This window comes from Cetorhinus maximus, chromosome 18, assembly GCF_964194155.1.
Source record: "Cetorhinus maximus chromosome 18, sCetMax3.hap1.1, whole genome shotgun sequence".
Classification (NCBI taxonomy): domain Eukaryota; kingdom Metazoa; phylum Chordata; class Chondrichthyes; order Lamniformes; family Cetorhinidae; genus Cetorhinus; species Cetorhinus maximus.
The window spans coordinates 7,467,728-7,492,446 of record NC_135896.1 but is presented as its reverse complement, the minus strand read 5'-3'; the positions used below and the strand labels follow the sequence as shown (position 1 = coordinate 7,492,446).

The 24,719-nt window shown below is 43.3% G+C and overlaps 1 protein-coding gene across 2 annotated transcripts in view; it reads right to left on the bottom strand.

The window, feature by feature from the left end:
* Positions 1-24,719, bottom strand: part of efcab11 (EF-hand calcium binding domain 11) — a 91,775-nt gene that overhangs the window by 32,050 nt on the left and 35,006 nt on the right. The window contains exon 6 of one of the 2 annotated variants that reach the window (XM_078562041.1): positions 23,924-24,053. The exons of the other annotated variant lie outside the window; for it this stretch is intronic. Within the exon in view, the coding sequence (XP_078418167.1) occupies positions 24,029-24,053 (25 nt within the window). The 3' untranslated portion in view covers positions 23,924-24,028. Of the gene's footprint in view, positions 1-23,923; positions 24,054-24,719 lie in introns of those variants that run through there. 2 annotated transcript variants of the gene reach the window in all.

The following is a 24,719-nucleotide window of genomic DNA, read 5'->3' as shown; positions in this document are numbered from 1 at the left end:
AGGGGCCTGGCACACCCTTGAAGTGAGGTTGGGGTGGGGGGGGGGGGGGGGGGGGGTTGGTGGTGGTGGTGGTTGGTCGGTTGCTGGTGAACCCTTAAGAGCGGAGGTTGGGGGTGGGGAGGCAGTTTCAAGGTCTGAATTATGGAAAAACTAGCATCCCAGCAACATACATACAGCCCGGGAAACGGGACAATCGCCACAATTATAGGACAATCCCCTAAATTCCAGGAGGGTTGGTCATCCTGACCAGGGTTCCTACTCCCAAAAGTTGTCCAGCCACCATACTTGGCAGGTGCCTACTCCACGGCATTAAATAATGCTGAATTTGGTTTGAGTTGGGTTTGGCTGCAGCCCCAAAGGTAGAATAGCCAGTCCCCACTCACTGTCGAGGCTCGCAGAAGTACTCGGGCAAGGTACCTGCAGGTTGCAGGGGTGGAGAGCTGGGTGTGAGGGTCAAAGAAACTATATGCCAGAATGAGTTAGCACCATCAATGGAGCAGGAACTAAAATTTATTTTTTTACATATAAATATTGCTGCATAAGAAACTAATTGCAATGTTTAATGCATGAATAATACATCTGACAGATACCTAATGCATGCTTGTGTGCACTGTCCCAGGTGACATGAGCTGGCAGGGTCTATATAAATCTTTTAAAACTGCTAGTTTCATATCAAAAGAAGGTTAAGATGTTAATTTATTTTAATATCAAATTCTAAACCCAAATGTTATCATACAGACTGCAATAATGGTAACAAATTTAGCTCAGCCTCTGCTTCCTTCAGGTGCATTGTGCAAATGGTGAGCGCTGGCATTGAACATAATTAGAATTGAGCCCTGACAGTTTATAATTTAAGACTGAATGTTCTTTTGGTCACCATGGTAACACATCTGAACACGGAACAACAATGTGTTTCGGTGTTGAACATTCATTTATATCTCAGAATGAACATGCAAACCTCAGCTGTAGTAAATAAAGATAAGCCCGCTCCTATTTCTGAATGAGGAGGCGCTGCAAAATATGATGTGGTGCAACTACAACTTGCATAGTGCCTTCAACCTAGTTAAACAGCCCAAGACGCTTCCACAGCACAGTTAGCAAACAAAAATCAAACAAAATTTGGCACCACGTTAGGCCTGGAGACCAAAAGCTTGGTCAAAGACATGGGTTTTAAGGGGGCGTCTTATAGGAGGAGAGAGAGAGGGAGAGAGGCAGAAAGTTTAGGAAGGGACTTCCAGAGCTTAAGGCCCAGGCAGCAGAAGGCATAGCCACCAATGGTGAAGCAATTAAAATTGGGGATGCGCAAGAAGCCAGAACTGGAGAGGCATTGAGATTATGGAGATTGTTGGGCTGGAGACAGTTACAGAGATAGGGAGGAGCGACAGCATGGAGGGATTTGAAAATGAGGATGAGAATTTTAAAGTCGAGGCATTACCAGACCAGGTGCCAATGTAGATCAGCGAGGATAGGGATGGAACTCGGTGCGAGTTAGGATGTGAGCAACAGAGTTTTGGATCAGCTAAAGCTTACAGAGGGTGCAAGGAGAGCACTGAAATAGTCAAGTCTAGAGATAACACTGTAGAATCATTAGTTAGGAGTCTCACTCGTCACCTACTGATGGAAAGCAGAATTATTGTCCAAGAAGGTGACCATGTTCGAGCTGAGGCCTCTGACCAAGAGGAACTCAATGTCCTGGGGCTGTTGTAACTGGCCTCAGATAATCACAGCCAACGTCCTTTGGGCTGGGTATGACTCAACAATAATAACTCGTATTTATATAGCGTCTTCAACGTAATAAAGCCCCACAAGCACTTCACAGAGCCATTATAAAACAAAGTATAACACTGAGTCATATAAGGAGATATTAGGACAGATGACTTGTGCCACTGAAGGCCACTAAATAACTGAGAAGGCTGGAAATCCTGATGGATATTCCTCCTCCTTCCTTGGTGCAGAGTTTGGTCATTCTTGATGTGGCCTTTGACAGCACCGTCCAGACCCACGACCTCTACAACCTAGAAGAACAAGGGCATCAAGCACATAGGAACACCACCACCTGCAAGTTCCTCGTCAAATCATACACCATCCTGACTTGGAACTATATCATCATTCCTTCACGGTCAACCACACTTCTAGATCGAATTTTCCCTTAAAAGACAGAGGCCACTGACATAGAGCTGTCCCTTAATTTGATTTTAACTGGCAGCAAATTGTAAGTCTAACTCGGAGGGGGTCTTAAGGATGGCTGATGTACAAGAAGGATAGACTTGATGCTGTTACCCCTGATGATAAAGTTTGTGCATTTGAGAGTTACTCTGCTGTTCAAGCAGAGCTGAAACAGCCTTACTCTTCAGTTTGTCCATGCTATGCCTGACCCGAGAGTGCATATTCTTAGCACATGGTCTTCAACTAGCACTTATATAGTAACTTTCACAACCCCAGGATGTCCCAAATCTCTCTAAAACGCATGAATTACCTTTGAATTGTAGCTACAGCTATAATGTAGAAAACATAGTGGCCAATTTGTGCACAGCAAGCTCCCACAACAAAAAAAAATCTATTGACCAGATAAATGTTTTAGATCTTGTTTGAGGGATAAATATAGGCCAGGCCACCAAGGAGAACTCCCCTGCTACTCTTCAAAATAGTGCCACTGGATCTTTCATGTCTACCTGAAAGGGTTAACTGGACCTTGGTTTAGTGTCTCATCTGAAAGACAATGCCTCCAACAGTACAGCACTGCACTGGAATGTCAGCCTAGGTTTTGTGCTCAAGCAGCTGTAGTGGGACTTGAACCCTCAACCTCCTGATGCAAAGCCAAGAGCGCTACTAACTGAACCATGGCTGATACCTCAAGTACTACCATCTCCAGTGAAGCTAGCATGTTGTATCCTGGTAGGCATATAGACTCTCCCACAATGTCCTCTCCATCTTCCGCCCTCCATTTCTTTTCTCCCCATTCTCATGAGCAATCGCATTCTTCCCCCTCTCACAGCTGAAAGAATCTTAATTGAATGTTAATAGGTTGCAAAGTTACTAAAGGGTTACAAACAATGCTGTTCGACATTCAAGAATGGTACAACGCTCTCCTGGGTCTAGTTTATTTTATTTGTACAGACATAAAAGATCCAATGACCTCAGCCAACTCTTTTACCATTCCCCAAGGTAAGATACTGATCCCAGACACTGGGAGCCAAGTTTGGCCAGACGTGATTCATGCCGCACTATTCACATGTGTAGGAAAGTACAGTACATCCTGCTGCACAAACAAAACCATGGCTGAACCCAGACAGGTAGGTCCAAATTAACTTGGGTGGGAGAAAGAAAATAAAGACTTATGCTTATATAGTACCTTTCACAATCTCAGGACATTCCAAAGCATTTTACAGCCAATAAAGTACTTTGAAATGTAGCCATTTCTGCAATGCATCAGCCAATTTGTACACAGCAAGCTTCCACAAACCCCAGTGAGATAATGACCTGTTTTATGATGTTGGTTGAAAGATAAATGTTGGCCAGGACACCAGGGAGCACTCCCTGCTCTTCTCTCAAATTGTACTATGATTCCTTTACATCCACTGGAAAGGGCAGATGGGGCTTTGGTGCCTAAGGCAGCACTTTGACAGCGCAACACTCCTTTAGTGTTACAATGAAGTGTCAGTCTAGATTTTTGTTCAAGTCTCTGGAGTAGGGCTTGAACCCACATCCTTCTGATTCAGAGACGAGAGAGCTACCAACTGTGTCACAATGACAGTATTGTGGGGAGGGTGAATGGGCTGGAGGGCGGTGGGGGGCAAGGGAAAGTTACCAATCAACTCTGTGACTGCAAATGATTAGAGCCAAGAGTTTGACTGATGTTGCCTTGCCACATATAATTGGTGGTTTGCGTTGTTAATTGCTGATTGTGTGACTCACACAGAAAGATCTCAAAATTACTTGGAGACTGAGCTGAAGGGAACACAGCTCCAGCATTTTACTGACTCAAGGCCAACTCATTTCAGCAGTGTCCCTGAAGCCAATGGAAACTTCAACTGGAGCCAGTATTTGCTGGACTGTCCTTCTCTGCAACTTCAGCCATCCACCACTTAAACAGGAAACTCCCTCACTGTGGTATAAAATTTGCACAATTACAAGATACAAGAAAAACTTGCATTTGCATAGCACCTTTCAAAACTTCATGTATTACAGCCAATGAATTACTTCTTGAAGTGTAGTCATTGTTTTAGGAAATGTGGCAGCCAATTTACACACAGTGGGTTCCCCAAGCAAACGTACAAAATTCTTGGAGGGTATTGACAAGGTAAACGTTGAGAAGCTCTTTCCCATGGCTGGAAAACCTAGAGAGTCTCTCTCCTCCAGGGAGCTGTGGATGCTCTCTCATTGAATATATTCAAGGCTGAGGTTGATAGGTTTTTGAACACTAAAGGAATCAAGGAATATGAGGATTGCGTGGGAAAGCGGAGCTGAGGTAGAAGACCAGCAATGATCTTACTGAATCACAGAGCAGGCTCGAATGGTCATATTGTAAACTCCCGTTCCTATTTCTCATGCTCTTAGGTTCAACGGCATTGACCTGGTATATGTTTTTTGTGATTTTGGTTGAGAGATCAACACTGTTCAGCCAACTGGGGCAAAATCTCCCGCTCTTCCTTGAAACAGTTCCATTTGATCCTTTACGTTCACCTGAGAGGGCAGATGGGGCCTCGGTTTAACATCTCATTATCTGCAGTTTTCAAAGAAGCATTGGCAAGTTCTCCCGGTGTCCTGTAACAGTGCAGGGCTCTCTCAGTAACTGCACTGCGAGTGTCAGCCTAGGTATCGTTCTCGAGTCTGTGAAGTGGGATTTGAACCCATGACCATCTGACTCAAAGGCGAGAAAGCTACCCACTGCGCCATGGCTAACACATGGCGGGATTTCAACAGGAGGATGAGAATACTAAAATCGAGGTGTTGGACTTGGAAATACAGGGGTAATGGGTGAATGGGCTGTGGGGTTTAAAAAAAACACAGGTTACAGGCCACATTGAGCTGAATGTCTGCTTCATGTAATAGCATTCTCACTCTATCATTGCAACTACAAGGGCACCAATTTCCTGGGGATGCCTATTGCTCTTATTACAGTATCTACACTCACTGTTTCAAGTGCTGTGGTAATTGGCTAATTACAGCATTCACTCTGCTCGTCACTTGCAACAAAATCAAATGGGACTAAGCCAGCCAGCTGAGTAAAAGGCACACACCTCTGCCTCACAAAAGCCATCTGTTGGTTAGGTAATTTTCTCTTCTCTCAGGGACTAATTATAAACCATGGGGGAAAAATGTAAGAGTTAACTGAATGTAATTAAACAATTTGAGAGACCAAGGCACGTGAAGAAGGGAGAGAGAGAGAGAGAAAGAGACACACAAGGTGAGACAGATAGAGAGTGCAAGCACAGAGGAACTAGAGGTGACATTTAAACAAAAGCCCAAATACTGCGGACACTGGACAACAGAAAATGCTGGAAACACTCAGCAGGCAGCACCTGTGGAGGGAGAGAAGCAGAGTTAACGTTTCAGGTCGATGAGTAGAACTGAAAGAAGTTGAGAGATTTAACAGTTAAGAATTTATACAGAGCTGGGGAAAGGTGGGTGGGAAGAGGAGAGAGCAGGAGGGATGGGGTACAAAGGAGTGATTAAATGGTAAAAGGGATGATGCTGTAAGACAAATAGAGGTGACATTTTCTGCTTTGCCTCTCCCTGTCCCCATGAGGAACTGCACTCCCTGTGAACATGTATATGGAAAACAATACTGTTCCATCCAGGGAATTCTGCCCATTAATTTTACTGGATGATAAAATCTCAGCGTGTGGCTGAGACAATTTACAGGCATGAGCTCCAATGAGCACAGCTCCACTGTGGGACAGTTCAGCTGGAAAATATCACTGTACAGAGGTAGGAAATGTTTTGGAAGATACAGTTCCCACATTAGGACTAGCCTTGAGACCTGGGCACTGTTGCTGCATTCTATTTTTGAAAGATTACTGGAAAGCTCCGTTTGGGTTGAAGATTGTTTCTGATTTCAATTGGACGAGGGGTACGTGCACATGAGTGAGTGAGTGCGAAGGTTCTACTTATGCAAGTCAATTTACAAGCCCCCCTGCCAGAGTTTTCCAGTAACTTTCAATAACAGATTGCAGCGATATTGCCAAATTCTCAATACTAGCCCTGCCACTGCTACCCATTATGATGGATCTCGTTAATTCATCCAGTGGTTAAACTGGCCACAAGGGCTAATACAGGTACCATGTTCACTCTTAGTCTCTTGTCCATGTTTTTCTTCCAGACTGGGCTGTTCTGATGCTCTCCCGCCTTGCACCCTCCATAAACTGGCTCTCTCTCTCTCCCTGCTTGTAGCTACTTCTGCCAGGAGATCTGCTGTGCAGGGTATGTCACGCTCATCTGTCTTATGCCATCCTCACACATCCGCTGTAGCTCGTCTGCAACCGCTCTGTGACGTCCATCATCCAACTACACCTAGGCCGACCCCTCTTTCTGCTGCGCTCCACTTTGCCCTCTCGCAGAGATCTCTGCGGCTTTTCAGCTCTGATCAAATGGCTGAAATTCTGACATTTTCTTTTCTGGATGTCACTTTTTACTCCCGCTATTTCAAGCACCTCTTCATTGGTGTAATGGTCCGTATATGGAATGTTTAGCATACGTGTCAGCATCCACATTTCAAAGGCCTCTATTTTCTTCCACTGATCTTTATTTAATGTCCAGGTTTCTGAGGCGGACAGGAAAGTGGATTGAACATATGAGCTTTTTCCTTGTTCCAAGCTTGAGTTTTCTTGTTAACCATGTGCTTCATCTTCACAAAATTACTGCTGCCTTCCGCTATCGTTCTGACCTCGGCACTGCGTCTACCATCTTCTGTTATCATTTGTCCTAAAAAGACAAATTTATCCACTTCAATCTCTCACTGTAAACATGAGCTCATCTAAAATTCTCGTCATCACGCTCACCTTCCACTGTACCACTTAATATGGCTCTCAGCCATGGCACAGTTGCTAACATTCACCTCTGAGTCAGAAGGTTTGAGCCCTCTTGTAAAATCTGAAAAAGAGCCAGGGAGTTCACCCTAGTGCCTTGTGCTAATATTTATCCCTCAAATAACATCATTTAAAAAAAAATCCGATTATCCGGTCAATATCACATTGCTGTTTGTGGGAGCTTGCTGTGCCCAGCTTGGCTGCTATGCTTCCCACAATAGCAAATACACTTTTGAAGCCCTTCGTTGACCGTAAAGCGCTTCGGGACAACCCGGGATAATGAAAAGTGCTGTATAAACGCAAGCCTGTGTTTAATCATGCTTTGAACAGCAGAGCCCCCCCAGTCACAACCTGCCTAACTCACAACCTGAAGTCAGCTGCGAAGCAGGTATTTTGGCAGTGCTCCCCTCCTCAAATTGCTGCCAAGTGACTCTCAGCAAATGTTACATTTCCTCCACCCCCCCCTTACCCCCTACCCCCGCCTCATTGCCTCAGCTGATTCTGGATACCCGATTATTTGACGCTTCACACAGAAATCTGGTGTTTGCATTTTTCCCATGTTCCCTTTGATGGATATGCAGTGACACTTGCCAGCTGGGGTTGCTGAGCACTGTGCCAAACAAATCACCTTTATGTTTCAGTGCCTCCACAGCAATGGCAACCGGTGAGGCACCTTGCTGAAGCTCGCCACATCGGGGACAGTTGATAGCAAAGAGCTCCTGTCCATTTGTGCTGCTGCTGCAGTCAGAACAACAGGCAGAAGTAATTTTGTGAAGATGAAACATGTGTTAACAAGAAAACTCATTCATACTGCTGCGTCTAAGTTATTGATCCCTTAACCAAAGTCACTTAAAATAAAAAGGTTATCCACTCCCTTTTAGGAGTGCCCATCTACTGCCTTCCGCCTTGAGAAACATTCAGGGACTTAGTGTGGGAAAAACTCCAAAACGTGCAAGATCACTGTTAACACTTTGAGCCAGAAGGCTGTGGGTTTTAGGCCAACTTCCATATAAAATCTCGCCTGAAATTGCTGTGCTGAGACACACTTAACTTTGGATCAGACATTAAATCTCTCCACAACAAAAGCATAAAATGCTGGAAAAACACAGCCGGTCTGACAGCATCCGTGGAGAGAGAAACACAGCTGACGTTTCGAGACCGTACCTCACAAGGTGCAATGCTCTGAAGAAGGGTCATACGGACTTGAAACGTCAACTCCGTTTCTCTCTCCACAGAGGCTGTCAGACCTGCTGAGTTTTTTCCAGCATTTTATGTTTTTGTTTCGGATTTCCAGCATCCGCAGTATTTTGCTTTTATATTAAATCGCTCTCGATGGACGTGCCAAGATCCCACGGTGCTCTTTCGAATAAAAACACCTCTTTCAACTCCTCGATTGTTGCTAAAGTATCCGACTGCTTATCAGTTAGCTAGTACCGAATGAGCAGAAATTTCCTCTAATTAAAATAATGGGAAATTAATTTTCATTCTCCATTTCAAACTTTGTTTCCCAGATACCGACTCCATTTTGAAAATAAATGTCTGTTCACAAGCCTGGTGAGCTTCCAATCTCATGTTTGTGCCATCAATAAGACAGCCTATTTCACCTCTGTAACATCGCCCGTCTCAGTTCATCTGTTGCTGAAGCCCTCTTTCAACACACTCCTACCTTCCGCAAACTTGAGGTCGTCCAAAACTCTGCTGCCCATCGCTTAACTCGCACCAAATAACCTTCCCCTATCACCCCGGTGCTCGCTGACCAGTGCTGCTCCCAGTCAAGCAACGGCTTGATTTTAAAATTCTCATCCCTGTTTTCAATCCCTGCTTGGCCTCATCTCTCTCCCCCGCTAACTCCGTGATCTCTTTCAGCCCCACAATCCTCTGAGATATTAGTGCTCCTCTAGTCCTGGCCCCTTGAGTATCCCAAATTTTAGACACTTCATTATTGCGCCTTCAGTTGTCTAGGCCCTAAGTTCTGGAATACACTCTCTACCCCTCTCCGCTTCTCTACCTTGATTTCCTCCTTTGAGACACTCCTTAAAACTGCTATCTTTGACCAAACCTTTGGTTATCTGACCTAATAGCTCATGTGGCTTCTCCTTTATTTTATAATGCTCCTGTAAAGCACCCTGGATATTTTATTATGTTAAAGATGGTATATAGGTTGTTATTTAGCAAGGAAATTCCCCCTGGTAACCTGGATCAATATTTATCCTTCAAATAACATTATTAAAAAAAGGCAAGATTGTATGGTCATTATCACACTGCTGTGTGGGAGCTTGCTGTGCACAAACTGGCTGTTCTACATTACAACAGTGACTGGACTTCAAAGTACTTAATTGGCTGAAAGTGCTTAATTGGCTGAAAGTGCTCTGGGACATCCCATGGACGTGAAAGGTGCTACATAAATGCAAGACTTTCCTTCCTCGCTTTTCACAGGGATCATCAAATCTTGCTGGACAATAAGGAGCTTGGGGCATGTTGCCTGGCACAGATTATGTGTCACACCTCACTAAACTAATTCCAGTACCTGCCACCACTTGGGTCTGGCCCTATTATACCATTGACAAAGAGGGCAGCTTGACTGCTACAATAACAGGTTACTCTCATCTTACTTTGATCCATTGTTCCACTTTTTATTTAATGCATTGAATTACACATCTTCAAAGAGGCTAAAGAGGTCCTTGTTGTATGAACCAATTCATAAGCAAATTGTTCAGAACAGTGGAGATGTCTGAACAGATTGTGGGTCTTAATGGTATTTCTAACAACAACACTTTCAGCTCACATCAAGTGCTGCACTTGATGCAATAAAATTTGCACCAGCTGTTTCATCCAAAATCGCCTTTGAAATACATTTCCTGGCAGAGTGGCATGCGAGTTTAAAACTGAGGGAGGGATTCATATTGAAGCAACACATACTAACAGCAAAAATACAGACCTGCTTTGTTAAATGTATGCATTACATCGGGGGGGAGGGGGAGATTTTGTGTAAAATGTGCTCCATTGAATTTGGCTGCCCGACTATACTCCGACACCAATTCTCCCATTGACTTCAATGGAACAGAAAAATTAGGCAGGACATCGAATGGGAGGCGAATGCAACCTTGGTCTACTCCTGTTCCAATGTTTCCGTATGTTCCTATGTTTACATGATCACCCCAAGTTAAGATTACAGCCCCACCCCCCCAGGAGTCAAGATCAAGTTCAGTCTTCGGGTGATTATGGGGTCAGAGGGTGTGGAATTGATTGGATCAATTCCACTAGGGGCCATCATTGTAAGGCAGTGACCAATGGATCCAATAGGGAATTCAGGAGAAATTTCTTTACCCAGAAAGTGGTGATGATGTGAAACTTGCTACTATAAGGAATGGTTGAAGCGAATAGCATTGCTGCATTTAAGGAGAATTTAGATAAACACATGAGGAATATAACAATATGATGATAGGATGAGAGGGAGTGGGTTGGGAGGAGGCTCATGTAAACACTAGCATGCACCAATTGGGCTGAATGGCCTGGTTTCTGTGCTGTAAATACTATAAGGGGATTGCAGTACAAGTATAAAGAAATCTTGCCACAGTTGCACAGGGTTTTGGTGAGACCACATCTGGAATACTGTGTGCAGTTTTGGTCTCCACAGATAAGAAAGGATATACTTGCATTGGAGGTGGTACAGCAAAGGCTCATTCAATTGGTCCCTGGGATGATGGGTTTGTCCTATGACAAAAGACTGAGTAAACTGGGCTTATATTCTCTGGAGTTTAGAAGAATGAGAGGTGATCTCATTGATAGCTACAAAATTCTGAAGGGGTTTGACATGGTGGACGCTGAGAGATCTACAACACAGGGACACAGTCTCAGGTTAAGGGGCCGATCATTTAGGACTGAGATGAGGAGAAATTTCTTCGCTCAAAGGGTTGTGAATCTTTGGAATTCAGAGGGTTGTGGATACTCCATCGTTGAATATATTTAAGGCTGGGATAGACAGATTTTCGGTTTCTCAGGGAATTAAGGGATATGGGGAGAGGGTGGGAAAATGGAGTTGAAGCCCAAGATCAGCCATGATCGTATTGATTGGCGGAACAGGCTTGATGGGCCTTGTGGTCTATTCCTGCTCTTATTTCTTATGTTATGTCGTGGAAGACAGTTGCATACCCAAGGACCTTCTGTATGGTGAGGTAGCCAGAGCCAGATGATCAGGTGGACACCCAAAGCTCTGCTTCAAGGATGTTTGCAAGTGCGACATGAAGGCCCTAAGCATCAACTAGGGAGTCACCTGCTGGCAAAAGAGAGAAATGGTGACACCTCCTGTGGACTGGCATACACCAACACAATGGCCAGTTATTAGAGCAGCTTGGCAGCAGGCGTCAACGTCGCAAACAACAACCCATAACGTCACTTGGCAGCTTCATGTGTAGTGCTTGTGGCTAAACCTGCCTCTTAAGCATAGGTCTTCATAGCCATCAGCCAAGGGGCACCCCATCAAGACCTGCCCCCTCCCCTCTTAAATAAATTGTTTGCTGCACATCCATCATCTCTCGTAGATGGAAGGATACCAACACAAGTACTATGTAAACCAGTCAGACATACATCTTGTGCGTATTTATACCCATCATACCGGTCATTGCACCCCACCACCACTGGAGGCAGCAGCGTATAATTACAGTGTAACAAGTTTGCACACCTACTGTAAAATATAAATGTGGATGTCGGAATTTGTAATGACAAAGCTCACAGGAAATACATGCAGATGTAAGATGTTTCATATATTATGTAGGCAGGTTTTTGTGCTTTTAACAAACTAAGTAATCCTGTATAAACTATTCATGCTGTTGCTTTAGAATTATCATGGCAAATCGCTTGTTCTCATTAAGATAAAAGCTGCCCGATACAGGGGGAACTCTTCTGTACTTTTAGCACTTTCATGAAAAGACATTGTCTATAATGTTATTGGAAATTATTTTAAATTGGACTTGTAATAGGGTCTGTGTCTGTGAGAGTGTGTGTGTGTGTTAATTGGATTAAAGCCAGTATGTCTGGATGCTTTGATGTATAGTAGTTTTGAGATGTAAACAGTAAGGTAAAGGGTATATTTATATTTCACCCCTCTCCTAACTATACTCAGTTCTGCTGAAGGGTCATGAGGACTCGAAACATCAACTCTTTTCTTCTCTGCCGATGCTGCCAGACCTGCTGAGTTTTTCCAGGTAATTCTGTTTTTGTTTTGGATTTCCAGCATCCGCAGTAGTTTTTTGTTTTTATCTAAGGTAAAGGGTGTATTTGCATTTTGTTGAATAAACTATTCAAAGACGGGGGGTGAAATCTTGCACCTAGCTGGGAGACACCAATCAATATGTTTATATTACTAATAAAATTGGTACAATGAAAGGGGTTTTATTGTTAGAAGAGGTGGAGTTCAAAGGGCCTGGTGATACAATGAGAATTTAGTCAAAGAGAAGGCTAGGTATATGCAGAAGAGTTTTGTGTGTGGAAGTTAGAGGCATGTGATATCTAAGTAAGCCTACAGCCATCTGCAAAGGAAACAGATTGAAAGGAACCTCATTTTGAATTCGTAAGATAAAATGTGCCTTGCCTGATGTCTGTTTAAAATCTATGGGTTATTGTTGCCTTGGTGAAGATTACCTGGGAGTGATTAATTTGGGGACTTATTTAATAGTTGTTATGGTAGTAATTTGTAGATATGTGAGTGTGTTTAATACCTTGTAAAATTAATAAATGTCTAATTTAATTTATATAAAAAACCTCTGGAGGCTTGGTGGTTTAATTTCTGAATTCAGAGTTGCATCTCAAGCATACCAATTGAAAATATAGGTTATGACAGTTGTTTGAAGTTTCCCTCTGGGATTTTAAATAACTCAGCCTTTACCAACTGCTGTGTCATAACAGCACTTATTGTTAGCATTCCTCGGATGGTATTGTCCTGGGTAGACACATAGTAATGTTCCCCTCTATTCTCCCCCAACAGTGATGCACCCCGACTGCATCAAGGTGCTATTCCCATTTCCCAATTCAAGAGTCTGAGTGAGATTGTGAATTTACATTTGAACTGATTTATGTGTTTGTACCGTAGACCTGCACCTCCAGAAACTGACGACAAACAGGCATATTTTTGGAACCTTTCAGACAGAAAGGAGAGAGAGGGAGAGAGAGAGAGAGAGCCTTTTTAATCATGTTACAGGCTTTTTTGCTGGAGCAAAGGGAATGTGTGTTAAACCACCGCAGTCCCTCACAGTGTTGCCACAGGAATCAGTTCCATGTCTTTTAACAAGTAGCCGACAGCGGCAACGACATGACCTTCCGTGTCATATGTGGGATTTTGGACTCTGAATGGGGCGGGGTGGAGGCAGAGTGGAAAAAGAATTAGGGGACTTAGAATCCTAACTCACACCAAATCCTGTTTTCCCATCATCCCTGTACTCACTTGCTGACCTACACTAGCTCTCTGCCCATCAATGCCTCAATTTTAAAATCCTCATCCCTGTTTTCAAATTCCTCCCTAGAATCCCCCTCTGTAACCCTCACCAGTCCTACAGCCATTCGAGATCCCTGCGCTCCTCCAGTTCTGGCTTCCTGTGCATCCATGTCTATTGCTCCACCATTGTTGGTAATGCCTTCTGTTAGCTGGGCCCCAAGTTCTGGAATTCCTTCCCCAAACTTCTCCGCCTCTCTATCTCACTCTCCTCCTTTAAGAAACTCCTTAAAACTTACCTCCGAACAACATTATCTGTCATCTGTCCTAACATCTCCTTATGTGGCTCAGTGTGAAATTCTGTTTAATAATACTCCTATCAAGCTACCTTAGGATAGTTCATTACTTTAAAGGTGCCATATAAATGAAATTGTTGTTGTTGAGATAACCAAAGGTGTATTGAAAGGAAAAGTCTTTAAGGAGCTTCTTTTGCTTAGAACGCAGGCAAGTTTTTTTTATAGAGATAATGCTTGGTCCATGTGATTTCCTGCATTGGTTTCAAATGCCTGAGGAGATCAGAAAGGAATTTTCCAGATGTTTTTCTGCCTAATTGGCTCGGTTTCTTTTCTCTAATTTTTGCCTCTCCCAGGGAATCATGTTGCTATGGGAGGTGGGGATAAGAACATATGAAATAAGAGTAGAAGTAGGCCCCTCGAGCCTGCTCTGCCATTCAATAAGGTCATGGCTGATCTTCTTGTGTTTCGATTCCACATTCCCATCTAACCCCAATAACCTTTGATTCCCTTGCCTAACAAGAATCTATCTACCTCCACCATAAGAATATTCAATCCCACTTCTACTGCCTTCTGAGGCAGAGAGTTCCAAAATTGCACAACCCTCTGAGAGAAAAAAAATTCTCATCTCTGTTCTAAAAGGGAGACCCCTAATTTTAAAACAGTGCCCCCTTGTTCTGGACTCACCCACTCATCCTTTCGATGTCCACCTTGTCAAGGCCGTTCAGGATCTTGTATACTTTAATCAAATCACCCCTCACTCTTCTAAACTCCAGTGGAAACAAGCCCAGTCTGTCCAACCTTTCCTCATAAGACAACCCACTCATTCCAGGTATCAATCTAGTAAACCTCCTTTGAACCGCCTCCAATGCATTTACATCCTTCCTTAAATAAGGAGACCAAAACTGCATACAGTATTCAAGGTGGGGTCTCACCAATGCCCTGTATAACTGAAGCATAACATCCTTACTTTTATGTTCAATCCCTCTAGTAATAAAGGATAGCATTCCATTAGCTACCTTAATTACTTGCTGTACCTGCATACTAACTTTTTGTGGCTCATGAACTAGAACACCTAGATCCCTCTGCACTTCAGAATTTTGCAGCCGTTCTCTGCTAAATAATAGTCTGTTTTTTTATTCTTCCTGCCAAAGTAAACAACTTCACATTTTCCCACATTATACTCCATCTGCCAGATTTTTGTCTACTCACTCAACCTATCTATATCCATCTGCAACCTCATGTCCTCTTCACAACATATTTTCTTACCTATCTTCGTGTCATCTGCAAATGTAGCTACCATGCCTTCGCTCCCTTCATCCAAGTCATTGATAGAAACTGTAAAAAGTTGATGCCCCAGTACAGACCCCTGCAGGACTCCACTCGTCACATCCTGTGCTGTGGAATGCATCTTATTGGTGGCTACACACTGCTGCCACTGTGCATCATAGTGAATGTTTAAGATGGCGCCAATCAAGCGGGCTGCTTTATCTTGGGTGGTGTTGAGCTTCTTGAGCATTGTTGAAGCTGCACTTATCCAGGCAAGTAGAGAATATTCCGTCACATTCCTGATTTGTGCCTTGTAGATGGAGCAGTCAAAATAATTATAGGTGCCAGAAATTTAATGAAAGGTTAAGTGAACTTTCCCTGGCTGGATGCGTGAAACTTGAAGCTGATCGCTATCGAAATCATAATCCAATTGATCAGGGTCACGCTGCGATGGATTAGCCCAAGTGCACTGAATCAAGTTACAGTTGTTCACCATACTCCAGTCAATCTGCATCAACACAAGCAGGGAAAAAAACTGCAGTGCAATCTTTTTGGGAACACAGCTCAGTTCTGAAATTGTTTGATTTGCTCAGCACCAGTTGACACAGAAAGAGTTCACTGAATGATCTCGGTTACGCTGTAGATACATGCGCTGCAGGCTGTGTGCACACTATTGCACAATATTCAACACAGCTATCAGGGAGTCATATTTACTGTATCACAGCGAATGGGTCAGGAATTTCCTGGAACTTTTCGGCACAGGAGAGGGTTCCCCAGGGAAATTCACACTGGACTGATTCATGCCGGTTTGATGCTGAAACATCACAAATTCCCTCAATCATTTGCGGCACAAGAACCCACGGCCACTCATCGACATAGTCCCTCAATGCCCCTTTCCGGGGCCTGGCCCACACGCAAACGATCAGAGCTCTCAATGCTGTTTGTGGATCTTGATGCAGGCAAATCATCCGCTACATTTCCTGCTCGAACAGTCCCCGTACTTAGAAGTAATTAATTGTTTGCGAGGCTCTTTGAGATGTTTCTGAGAGATGTGATCAGCTGCTATTGAAATACACATCTTTCTTTCAAGCAGGGAAACCTGAGGAATGTCTGACCTTAAGACACTAAGAGTATACTGTAATTGAAGATATCAATTACAGTCAATTGTGCATAATTGGCGAGCATTAGCAATATATACAATATGAAACTGCCTGCTCCATCAAACAATAGCCTGACAAATAGCAGCTACTCAAGACCTTAACAGTCTGAATCATGTTATTCTAAAGGCAACAGATAAGTGATCTGAGCAATGGCTTCCTTCAGAAAGCTCCTGAACTATCATAGGTTCACGTGTAGGATCAATAATGAACCTCTAGGCATGAAAACAGGAACTAAATAATTAAATTAGAATCAGCTGCTCCTGAGTCTACCTATGTTTGGCTGGCTTATGTGCCTCTGGTACACATTCAATCAAGAACCTAGGTTGCAGCCATTAATTGCTAGGTTAAAATGTTTTCTATGATCGGAGATGCACTGCCTGCAAGGATGGTGGAAGCAGATTCAATAGTAACTTTCAAAAAGGGAACTGGACAAATAACTGAAAAGGGAAAATTGCAGAGCTCTGGGGAAAGGTCAGGGAGGAGTGGGACTAATTAGGCAGTGCTTTCAAAAAGAGGTGGCACAGACACGATGGGCTGAATGGCCACGTTTACTATTCAGAGATTCTATAGTAAGCAATTAAACAAAATTTTAAAATGCATTGTTTTCATTCTGATTTGCCTATTGATGCACTTTTGTGCTACTCCATAACTAATCTCAAGTCCTGTTTTGATCCGGATTGTTCCTATTCACTGGCCAGTTGTGATTATATGGAAGCTCTCAGAAGAGCACTAAATACCAGCTTGTGGCAAAGCTATCCCCAAACTGCACATTAACTGAAACAAGAATTCAGAGCAGGAGGAGGCCATTTGGCCCTTCGAGCCTGCTCCACCATTCGATAAGATCATGGCTGATCTGATGTTGGCCTCAATCCCACTTTCCTGCCTGCGCCCCCCATAACCTTTGACTCCCTTGTCAATCAAAAATCTGCACAACTCAGCCTTGAATTTTATTTATAATGACCCAGTCTCCACCGCTCATTGGGGGGAGAGAATTCCACAGACTAACGACCCTCTGAGAGAAGAGATTCCCCTTCATCTACGTCTTCAGTGGGAGACCCCCTAATTTTTAAACTGTGTTCCCTAGTTCTAGACTCTCCCACATGGGAAAACATTCTCCCAGCATTTTAAGTACTGATCACTGGCAAGGGAAGCTCCACATTGAACTGCACTTGTTTCCAGTGCGTTTGATGGGATGACAGAGACATAAACATTTATCGACATAGAAATAAATAATGACAGGGTCTGCTTGTGTGTTTGCCAGTGCGAATGGGCAGAAAAATCAGTGCAAAGAAGGCACAAATGTAAAAGCCAGGGCCATGCAGTTCAAACTGAGTGAAACAGAGAGAAAATGTTGGAAGTAAACAGCAGTCCATCAACAGTTTTTGCTATAAAATTATCGCAACAGGCCTCGCAGCCCAGAAGGCCTTATTTTATGTTCCACACCAGCCTCCTGCACTACTTCAGCTTAACTTGTCAGCATAACTTTATATTCCTTTCTCCCTCAGATATTTACTTAGCTTCCCCTTAAATGCATCTCTGTTTCAACTACTCCACCGTAACAGACTTGGTGTACCGAACAGGTTTCTTACTTGAAACAGTTAACTTTATTTACAGAGCTCTTGAAGAAGCCACATTCTTCAACCAGGTCCGTGACTAGAAAGCCCCGCCCCTAAGATCTACCCCTGCTTAGGACTGATTCATCAGTACAATCACGTGACCCCTAAAACAGTAGGAAAGGTTTTATGCACAATCACTACATTCCTCCCCTTTAAATTTTTTTTTTACATTTCTTATTTACAAGAAAAGCTTAATCTGCAACATATACATATATACACAGGTCATGCGATTGTAGATTGTAGATTATGTTCCTTATGTGGTTTTCTAATTCGGTTAGAGCGACGTAGCTCTATGACTTGAAATTCTCCCACTGGATCTATATGATCAGGAACCGCAGCATCAGGGACATCCTTAGACAACGGTAGTTCCAAGATTATTTAATTCAACAGAGACATCAGGTATGTCTATTCTAGGTTGATCTGTCACCTCAGGGATTAAAGGTTCGACATCAATTACAGGTGGAATAACTGGTTGTTGGAGTGTCTCTCTACTGCTCAGTTGATCCACATGTTTTCGAACCATTCAGTTTTCCACTTGGTATGTCAAAGGTCCGGTTTCAGGCACAATTATACCAGGAACCCAAAATGGTCCATTTCCAAAATTTTGCACAAAAACTGTCTCTCCCACAGTAAATTTTTGAGCTTTGCTATGAATATCATGATTCAATTTCTGACTACTCTGGTTCTTCTCTACTTTCCCCTCTAGGTTTGGAAACACCAGACTCAACTGTGTACAAAGACGGCGTTTCATCAGTAATTCACAGGTGGTGCTGAACCCGTAGTTGCATGAGGAGTCGTTCGTTAGTTGAGAAGAAAACGTGAAATATGAGTTTCTAACGTTCCTTCGGATAACTTCTTCATTCCTGTTTTGAAAGTTTGCACTGCTCTTTCTGCCAACCCATTGGGTGAGGGATGATATGGCGCTGTTTTAATATGTTTAATTCCATTTAAACTCAAGAATCTCTGGAATTCCGTACTAGTGAAGGCAGTGCCATTATCCAAAACAATGACTTCTGGTAGGCCATGTACACTAAAACATTGGCGCAGCTTTTCAATAGTTGCACACGGTGTCAGTGATTTAACTTCATACACATCCATCCGCTTAGAATACGCATCAATGATCAATAAAAACAAGATACCTAAAAATGGACCTACATAGACTGTATGTAGTCTAACCCAGGGTCGTTCAGGCCACTCCCATGGATGCAGTGGAGCTAAGACGGGCAACTTCTGTTGTTGCTGACCCTGGAGACAGTGTTCAACCATTTTTTCTACATCACTGTCTATGCCTGGCCACCAGACATAGCTTCGCACAAGCATCTTCGTCTTGAAAATGCCTGGATGTGCACTATGCAGCTCTGTCAAGAGTGGTTCTCTTCCTTGCAAAGGGACGATGACTCTTGATCCCCACAACAAGATTCCATCTCGACAACTTAATTCTGTTTTACAGGCATAGGATGGTCTTATCTCTTCAGAGATAAGTGCATTTGACCATCCCTGCATTACCCGGACTTGGACTTGTTAAAATTGGATCCCGGTTTGTCCAATTCTTTATTTGCTTCACACAGACTGACGAAGAGTCCAGGAAATTCAACACAAGTACAACTTCTTGTGGCACTGGAGCATGTACAACGCTATCTGGTAACGGAAGACAACTGAGAGCGTCTGTATTTGCTATATGCACACCCGGACGATGCATAAAGGTGTACTCATATGCCAACAAAATCAAGGCCCATCGTTGAATTCTGGCAGAGGCTATCGGCGGAATTGCTTTATCTTCACTAAATAAACCCATGAGTGGCTTATGATCTGACACTATGGTGAAATATCGACCATGCAAATATTGATGAAGTTTCTTTACTCCAAATATTACTTCATTTTCAAGTTGTGAGTAACCCTTCTCAGCTGCAGAAAGGGTTCTGGAGGGATAGACGATTGGCCTCTCGGAATTGATTTCTGCCTTTTCTTCTTCTGTTTGCCGCAGAGTTTTGTCTTATCCTTCATTTTGACTTCACAGCCGGCCAAATTTCTCTCTGGTGAAAGCTTAACTTAGTTCAGTTTGGTGCTTGAGCTACCCCTGGCTTCGCTACCCACTTGCATCTTGGAAAGTTCCATGACTTCCCCTTCTACTGCCTCTTATGTTTCATTCAGCTGATTCTTCAGCTCTTCTGCCTCCCTCTTGTATCTTTTGACTTCCTCCTGGAACATTGAACATTCTTGAGTTTTTTCTGCCAACTGTTTCTTTGGTTTGTTCAGAGTACCACTATATTTGTTTCCCTTCTTTCGTGATTTTCCCATGAAACCAACTCTGACTTGTGCCTTTTGACCTTGCATCCTGCGAAGGTCCTTCGGTTCTCTTATCTCATTCCAAAATGCACTATCGTATTCCACAATCAACTCAGGGTTTCCTCTGATTCTCACTTTAAAAAGTCTGAGCGGCTGGGCTGTCTGTTGCCTGTGGTGCACAGGTACAGTGGCGATACTTTTTACCTCTATTGCCTCTCCAGTGTATGTCTTCAGCTGAGCTATGGTTTGCTCCAGGTTCAGTGACTGCGCACCTTTACTTAGGTATTTAAATGTGTGTTCTCCCCCCGCTGTGGTCGATGCTTCATGCTTCCCATTCACTTGAAGGTGACGCTGATTGGTTCAGTTTTTACTGTTTTGACATTGTATCGGGAATAGATATCCGTATCAGCAGCTTCTGGTTCAGTTGTATTGTGCATTTCAATCATCTTGGCCTGCTGTCTGATTTCGCCCTCCATTACTTTATTACATGCCCTATTTGTGACAGTAGTAGCATTTTGCCTCTTTAAATCTGCAGGTTTCTGGTACATGGTTACTCCCACATCGGTAATAAATTAATTTCTGAATTGCTGGTGAGATGCTTCCACAAGGCCTTTTCATTTTTTGAGCAGTAGAGACTATTTCCCACTTCGTTGCTGTCTCTCTCTGGCTTTCGTGCCACTCCCGGTGGTAGGTTCCCACCCCAACTGAAGAACGGCGCCATTTTCGACACTCTGCAAAGCCTATGAGTCCCTCTCACCACTCTCCAGTGCTAGTGCTATTTCCATGGTGTGCTTCAGATCAACATTACCTTTTGCAAGTAAGCAGCGCTGAACGGCGTCGTCTTGTAAGCCACAGACCAAACAATCCCACAACATGTCATTGAGTACATCTCCGAAGTCGCAGCGCTCAGCCAACTGTTTTAACTCGGTGATATACGTTGCAATTGACTCACCTGGGGCCCTTACTCTGGAGTTGAACCTAAATCTCTGCAGAATCACCGAAGGCTTCAGCTGAAAATGTGCCTTCACGAGGTCTGCCAGCTCGTTAAAAGAATTTGAATTGGGCACGTTCAGGGACGGCGGGCAAGGTTATATGTCTTCTTCCCGCAGACACTTAAAAGAATTGCTTTCTGCTTCTCCGTTGTTATTTCACTTGCCACAAAATAAAAACCGAGATGCTCTATGTACTGGCTCCAGACTTCCATGGAGGGTCGATTCTGCAGAAGAGTGGCGTGACTGGTGAGTATACTTTTCTTTCTTTCCTTAAAAATTGATGTACTCACATTCACGAGGCGAGGTGCAGCATCGGAGCTATTTATCCTCATGGCCAATTATAATAAACTTGGTGTATCGGACAGGTTTCTTATTTGAAATAGGTAACTTTACTCATAGAGCTCTTGAAGAAGCTACACGCTTGAACCAGGCCCACGACTAGAAAGCTCCTCCCCTAAAATTACCCACGCTTAGGGCTGATTCGTCAGTACAATCACGTGACCCCCCAAACAGTAGGAAAGGTTTTACCCACAATCACTACATCCACATGGTTGCAAGTTCTACATTCTATGAGTGGAAGATGGTGGTGTAGTGGTTATGTCACTGGACTAGTAATCCAGTAGGCCTAGGCTAATGTTCTGGGGACATGGGTTCAAATGGCAGCTGGTGGAATTTAAATTCAGTTAATAAAATCTGGAATTAAAAGTTAGTCATACATAATAATAATGCTGACCATGAAACATTGTTGATCATTATAAAAACCCACCTGATTCACTAACGCCCTTTAGGGAAAGAAATCCCCCATCCTTACCTGGACTGGCCTACATGTGACTCCAGACCCACAGCAATGTGGCTGACTCCTAACTGCCCTCTGCAATGGCCTCGCGAGCCACTCAGCACAAGGGCAATTAGGGATGGGCAACGAATGTTGGCCTTGTCAATGACGCCCACATCCCATGAAAGAATAAATTTTAAAAAAATTAACCACCATCTGGGTGAAGATATTCCTTCCTGTTCCGGACAAACAGTGCTGTTCCTTTGTCCTCACAGTCATCCTGCTGATTTTCCCTCCCTAAAACCATTCTATGTGCACCATCGCCACTGGAATGTAATAGCTCCGAGGAGAAGGTCTGTTGACACCTTCTGAGGACAACGAGTCCATGGGGAATGATTTCCACCTTGCCCAGAGTTAAAGTTATTTTCTAAACCATTCTTCATATCAGAATTTACAAAGGCTCCACACCTGACACTTTAACTTCACTTGCCCCTATCTGTGACTTACAGATGTGCTGCGTGTTTGCAATATTTCTTCTGTATCTATTTACCGAGAAGGTTGTTTTGACCCAAGTTTGCTTCGGTGAAAGGGTGAATGAACTGAACACACACACACACACAAAAAAAAGGAAAAACATTGGTCAGAGTGCTGAAAGGCCACTTTTCTTGTTTATTATCAGGGACATCTCAGTAGGATGTACTGTAGGGAAGAAGCAGTCAAATCAATCGGCGTGACACTTGAATGATTCATCCCTTCCAGGTTAATTGTCCTAAGGTGGGCAAATTTCCAGGATCATCCTGGAGCCTCCAGGAATTAAAGATTAATTTCCTAGGCACAGCCGTGAGAAACCAAGGATAAATAAAATTCACAGGGACATTAAAACAATGGTCTGTTTCTATTAAAATTTTCTTTGGACACTTTTGTTTATTAGTTACATAAATATTGGGGGGGGGGGTAGAAGAAAAGGCTGTTTCTGGAGGTCATGCATGAAATCTCTTGGAACGAGTCCAATCAGAGTTGGCAACCCTATTTGTCCAGCCCTCATCTGATGGTACAGGTGCTAAAAAGATACTTCAAACCTATTACTAATGACATTTACTTTTGTTCAAAGGCTAAGTTGGATTGTGTTTCCAACGCTAGAACAGAAAATACATTTCATTGGCTGTAAAGCGCTCTGGGATGCCCTGAGGTCATGAAAGCCTTTCTTTAATTTTTGGGTTGGGACTTGAATCCACCAGCTTCTGACTCAAAGTTTGAGAATTCACCCCATGAGCCATGGCTGAAACCTTCCAAAAAGCTTACGAATTGCAGTTATAGACGGAATGTTTAAACAAACGTCTCTTGTTTTCAACTGAGAAAAGCCAAAAGGCAAGTTCCAGAGAATAGGTACAGATATTAGGGATGGGCAATAAGTGCTGGCCTGGCCAGCAACACCCACATCCTGTGAAAAATTTTTCTTAAAAAACACCAGACAGAACAGAAGACAAGATATATCCAGCTGCTTTTAAACCTGTGAACTGGACAACCGAATGACTTAATGAGCTCCACAGAGCTGCTGAATTATATTTGTTATTTTGGAGTTCCGGGAGAATTACTTCATTCTATTAAGCAGTTAGCGACACAGAAACATACCGTTTCAGAGGTTATCTGAAGTGATAATTTCACTGCTATCATTACATGGCCTCCCTCACCCCTCATTATCGCATCAGTTGGAACGAGAAACACAAAAGCAGGGCTCATAATGTGCCTGCACAGGTTGATTCTACAGGAACAATGTCCTAAATCCAGCATCCTTGGAACCAAGACAATGCCGGATTTCAGATTTTCCGGGATTTTGTTCGTCCGACTATAATAAAGACTCCGAAACTGACGCAGACCCCGGAGAAGAGTCATATTGGACTCAAAACATTAACTGTTTCTCTCTCCACAGTTGCTGCCAGACCTGCTGGGTTCTTCTAGCACTTTCTGTTTTTATTTCAGACCTCCAGCACCCGCAGTATTTGGCTTTTATTTTAATCAGGGTGAACATACAGTCTTAAATCATCAGTTCACCTACGTTCACCAGTGCGTATAGAGTATCAACCAGTAAGTACAGAAGATTTACTAAAAATAATAGAGGTCAAGAGTGGCCCAATTTTATTCTTAGGTGCATCAGTTTGTATGGTTTCCTTTACTGTGGCTTTTACCAAATATGGAAGCACTTGAACCTGGAAACAAAGCATAAATTTTAAAGACGTGAGTAAGATTCACTCAAGAGAAAGGGGGAAAGGGAAGGATGAACACGAGGGCGATATCACAAATGGTAAATGATTCATTGGACGTCGTTAGCATTTTTCCCCTTGTTTGAAAAAGTCCAATTTTCATTTGTCCAAGTGTATATCTATATCCCTAGAATTGAGTGAGTATCTATCAGTGCAGATGAATGATGTTTCCAATTGGTCAAGAACCATTGTAAAACCTCCAAATCCCATCTACAAGCAGCTCATGTTCAAATTTCAGACTGAATTGCTGTGAAGAACAGCTCATCACGTTGCTATGCTGTTCTTAGCAACAATGGCACTGGACATGCATATAAAACTCGCAAGGACTGCAGTAAGGGCAGCCACAGAAAGAACAACGATTGGCATTTATGTAGAGCCTTTAAGGTAGTAAAACATCCCAAGGCACTTCATAGGAATGTAATCAGAGAAGATTTGACATCGAGCCACATTGGGGAGATATTAGGCAGATGACCATTAGGCTTGGTCAAAGAAGTAGATTTTAAGCAGCAACTTACAGGTAGAGAGGGAGTTTGAGAGGTGGAGAGGTTTCGGGAGGGAATTCCAGAGCTTAGGGCTCAGGCATCTGAAGGCATCTCCAATGGTGGAGCGATT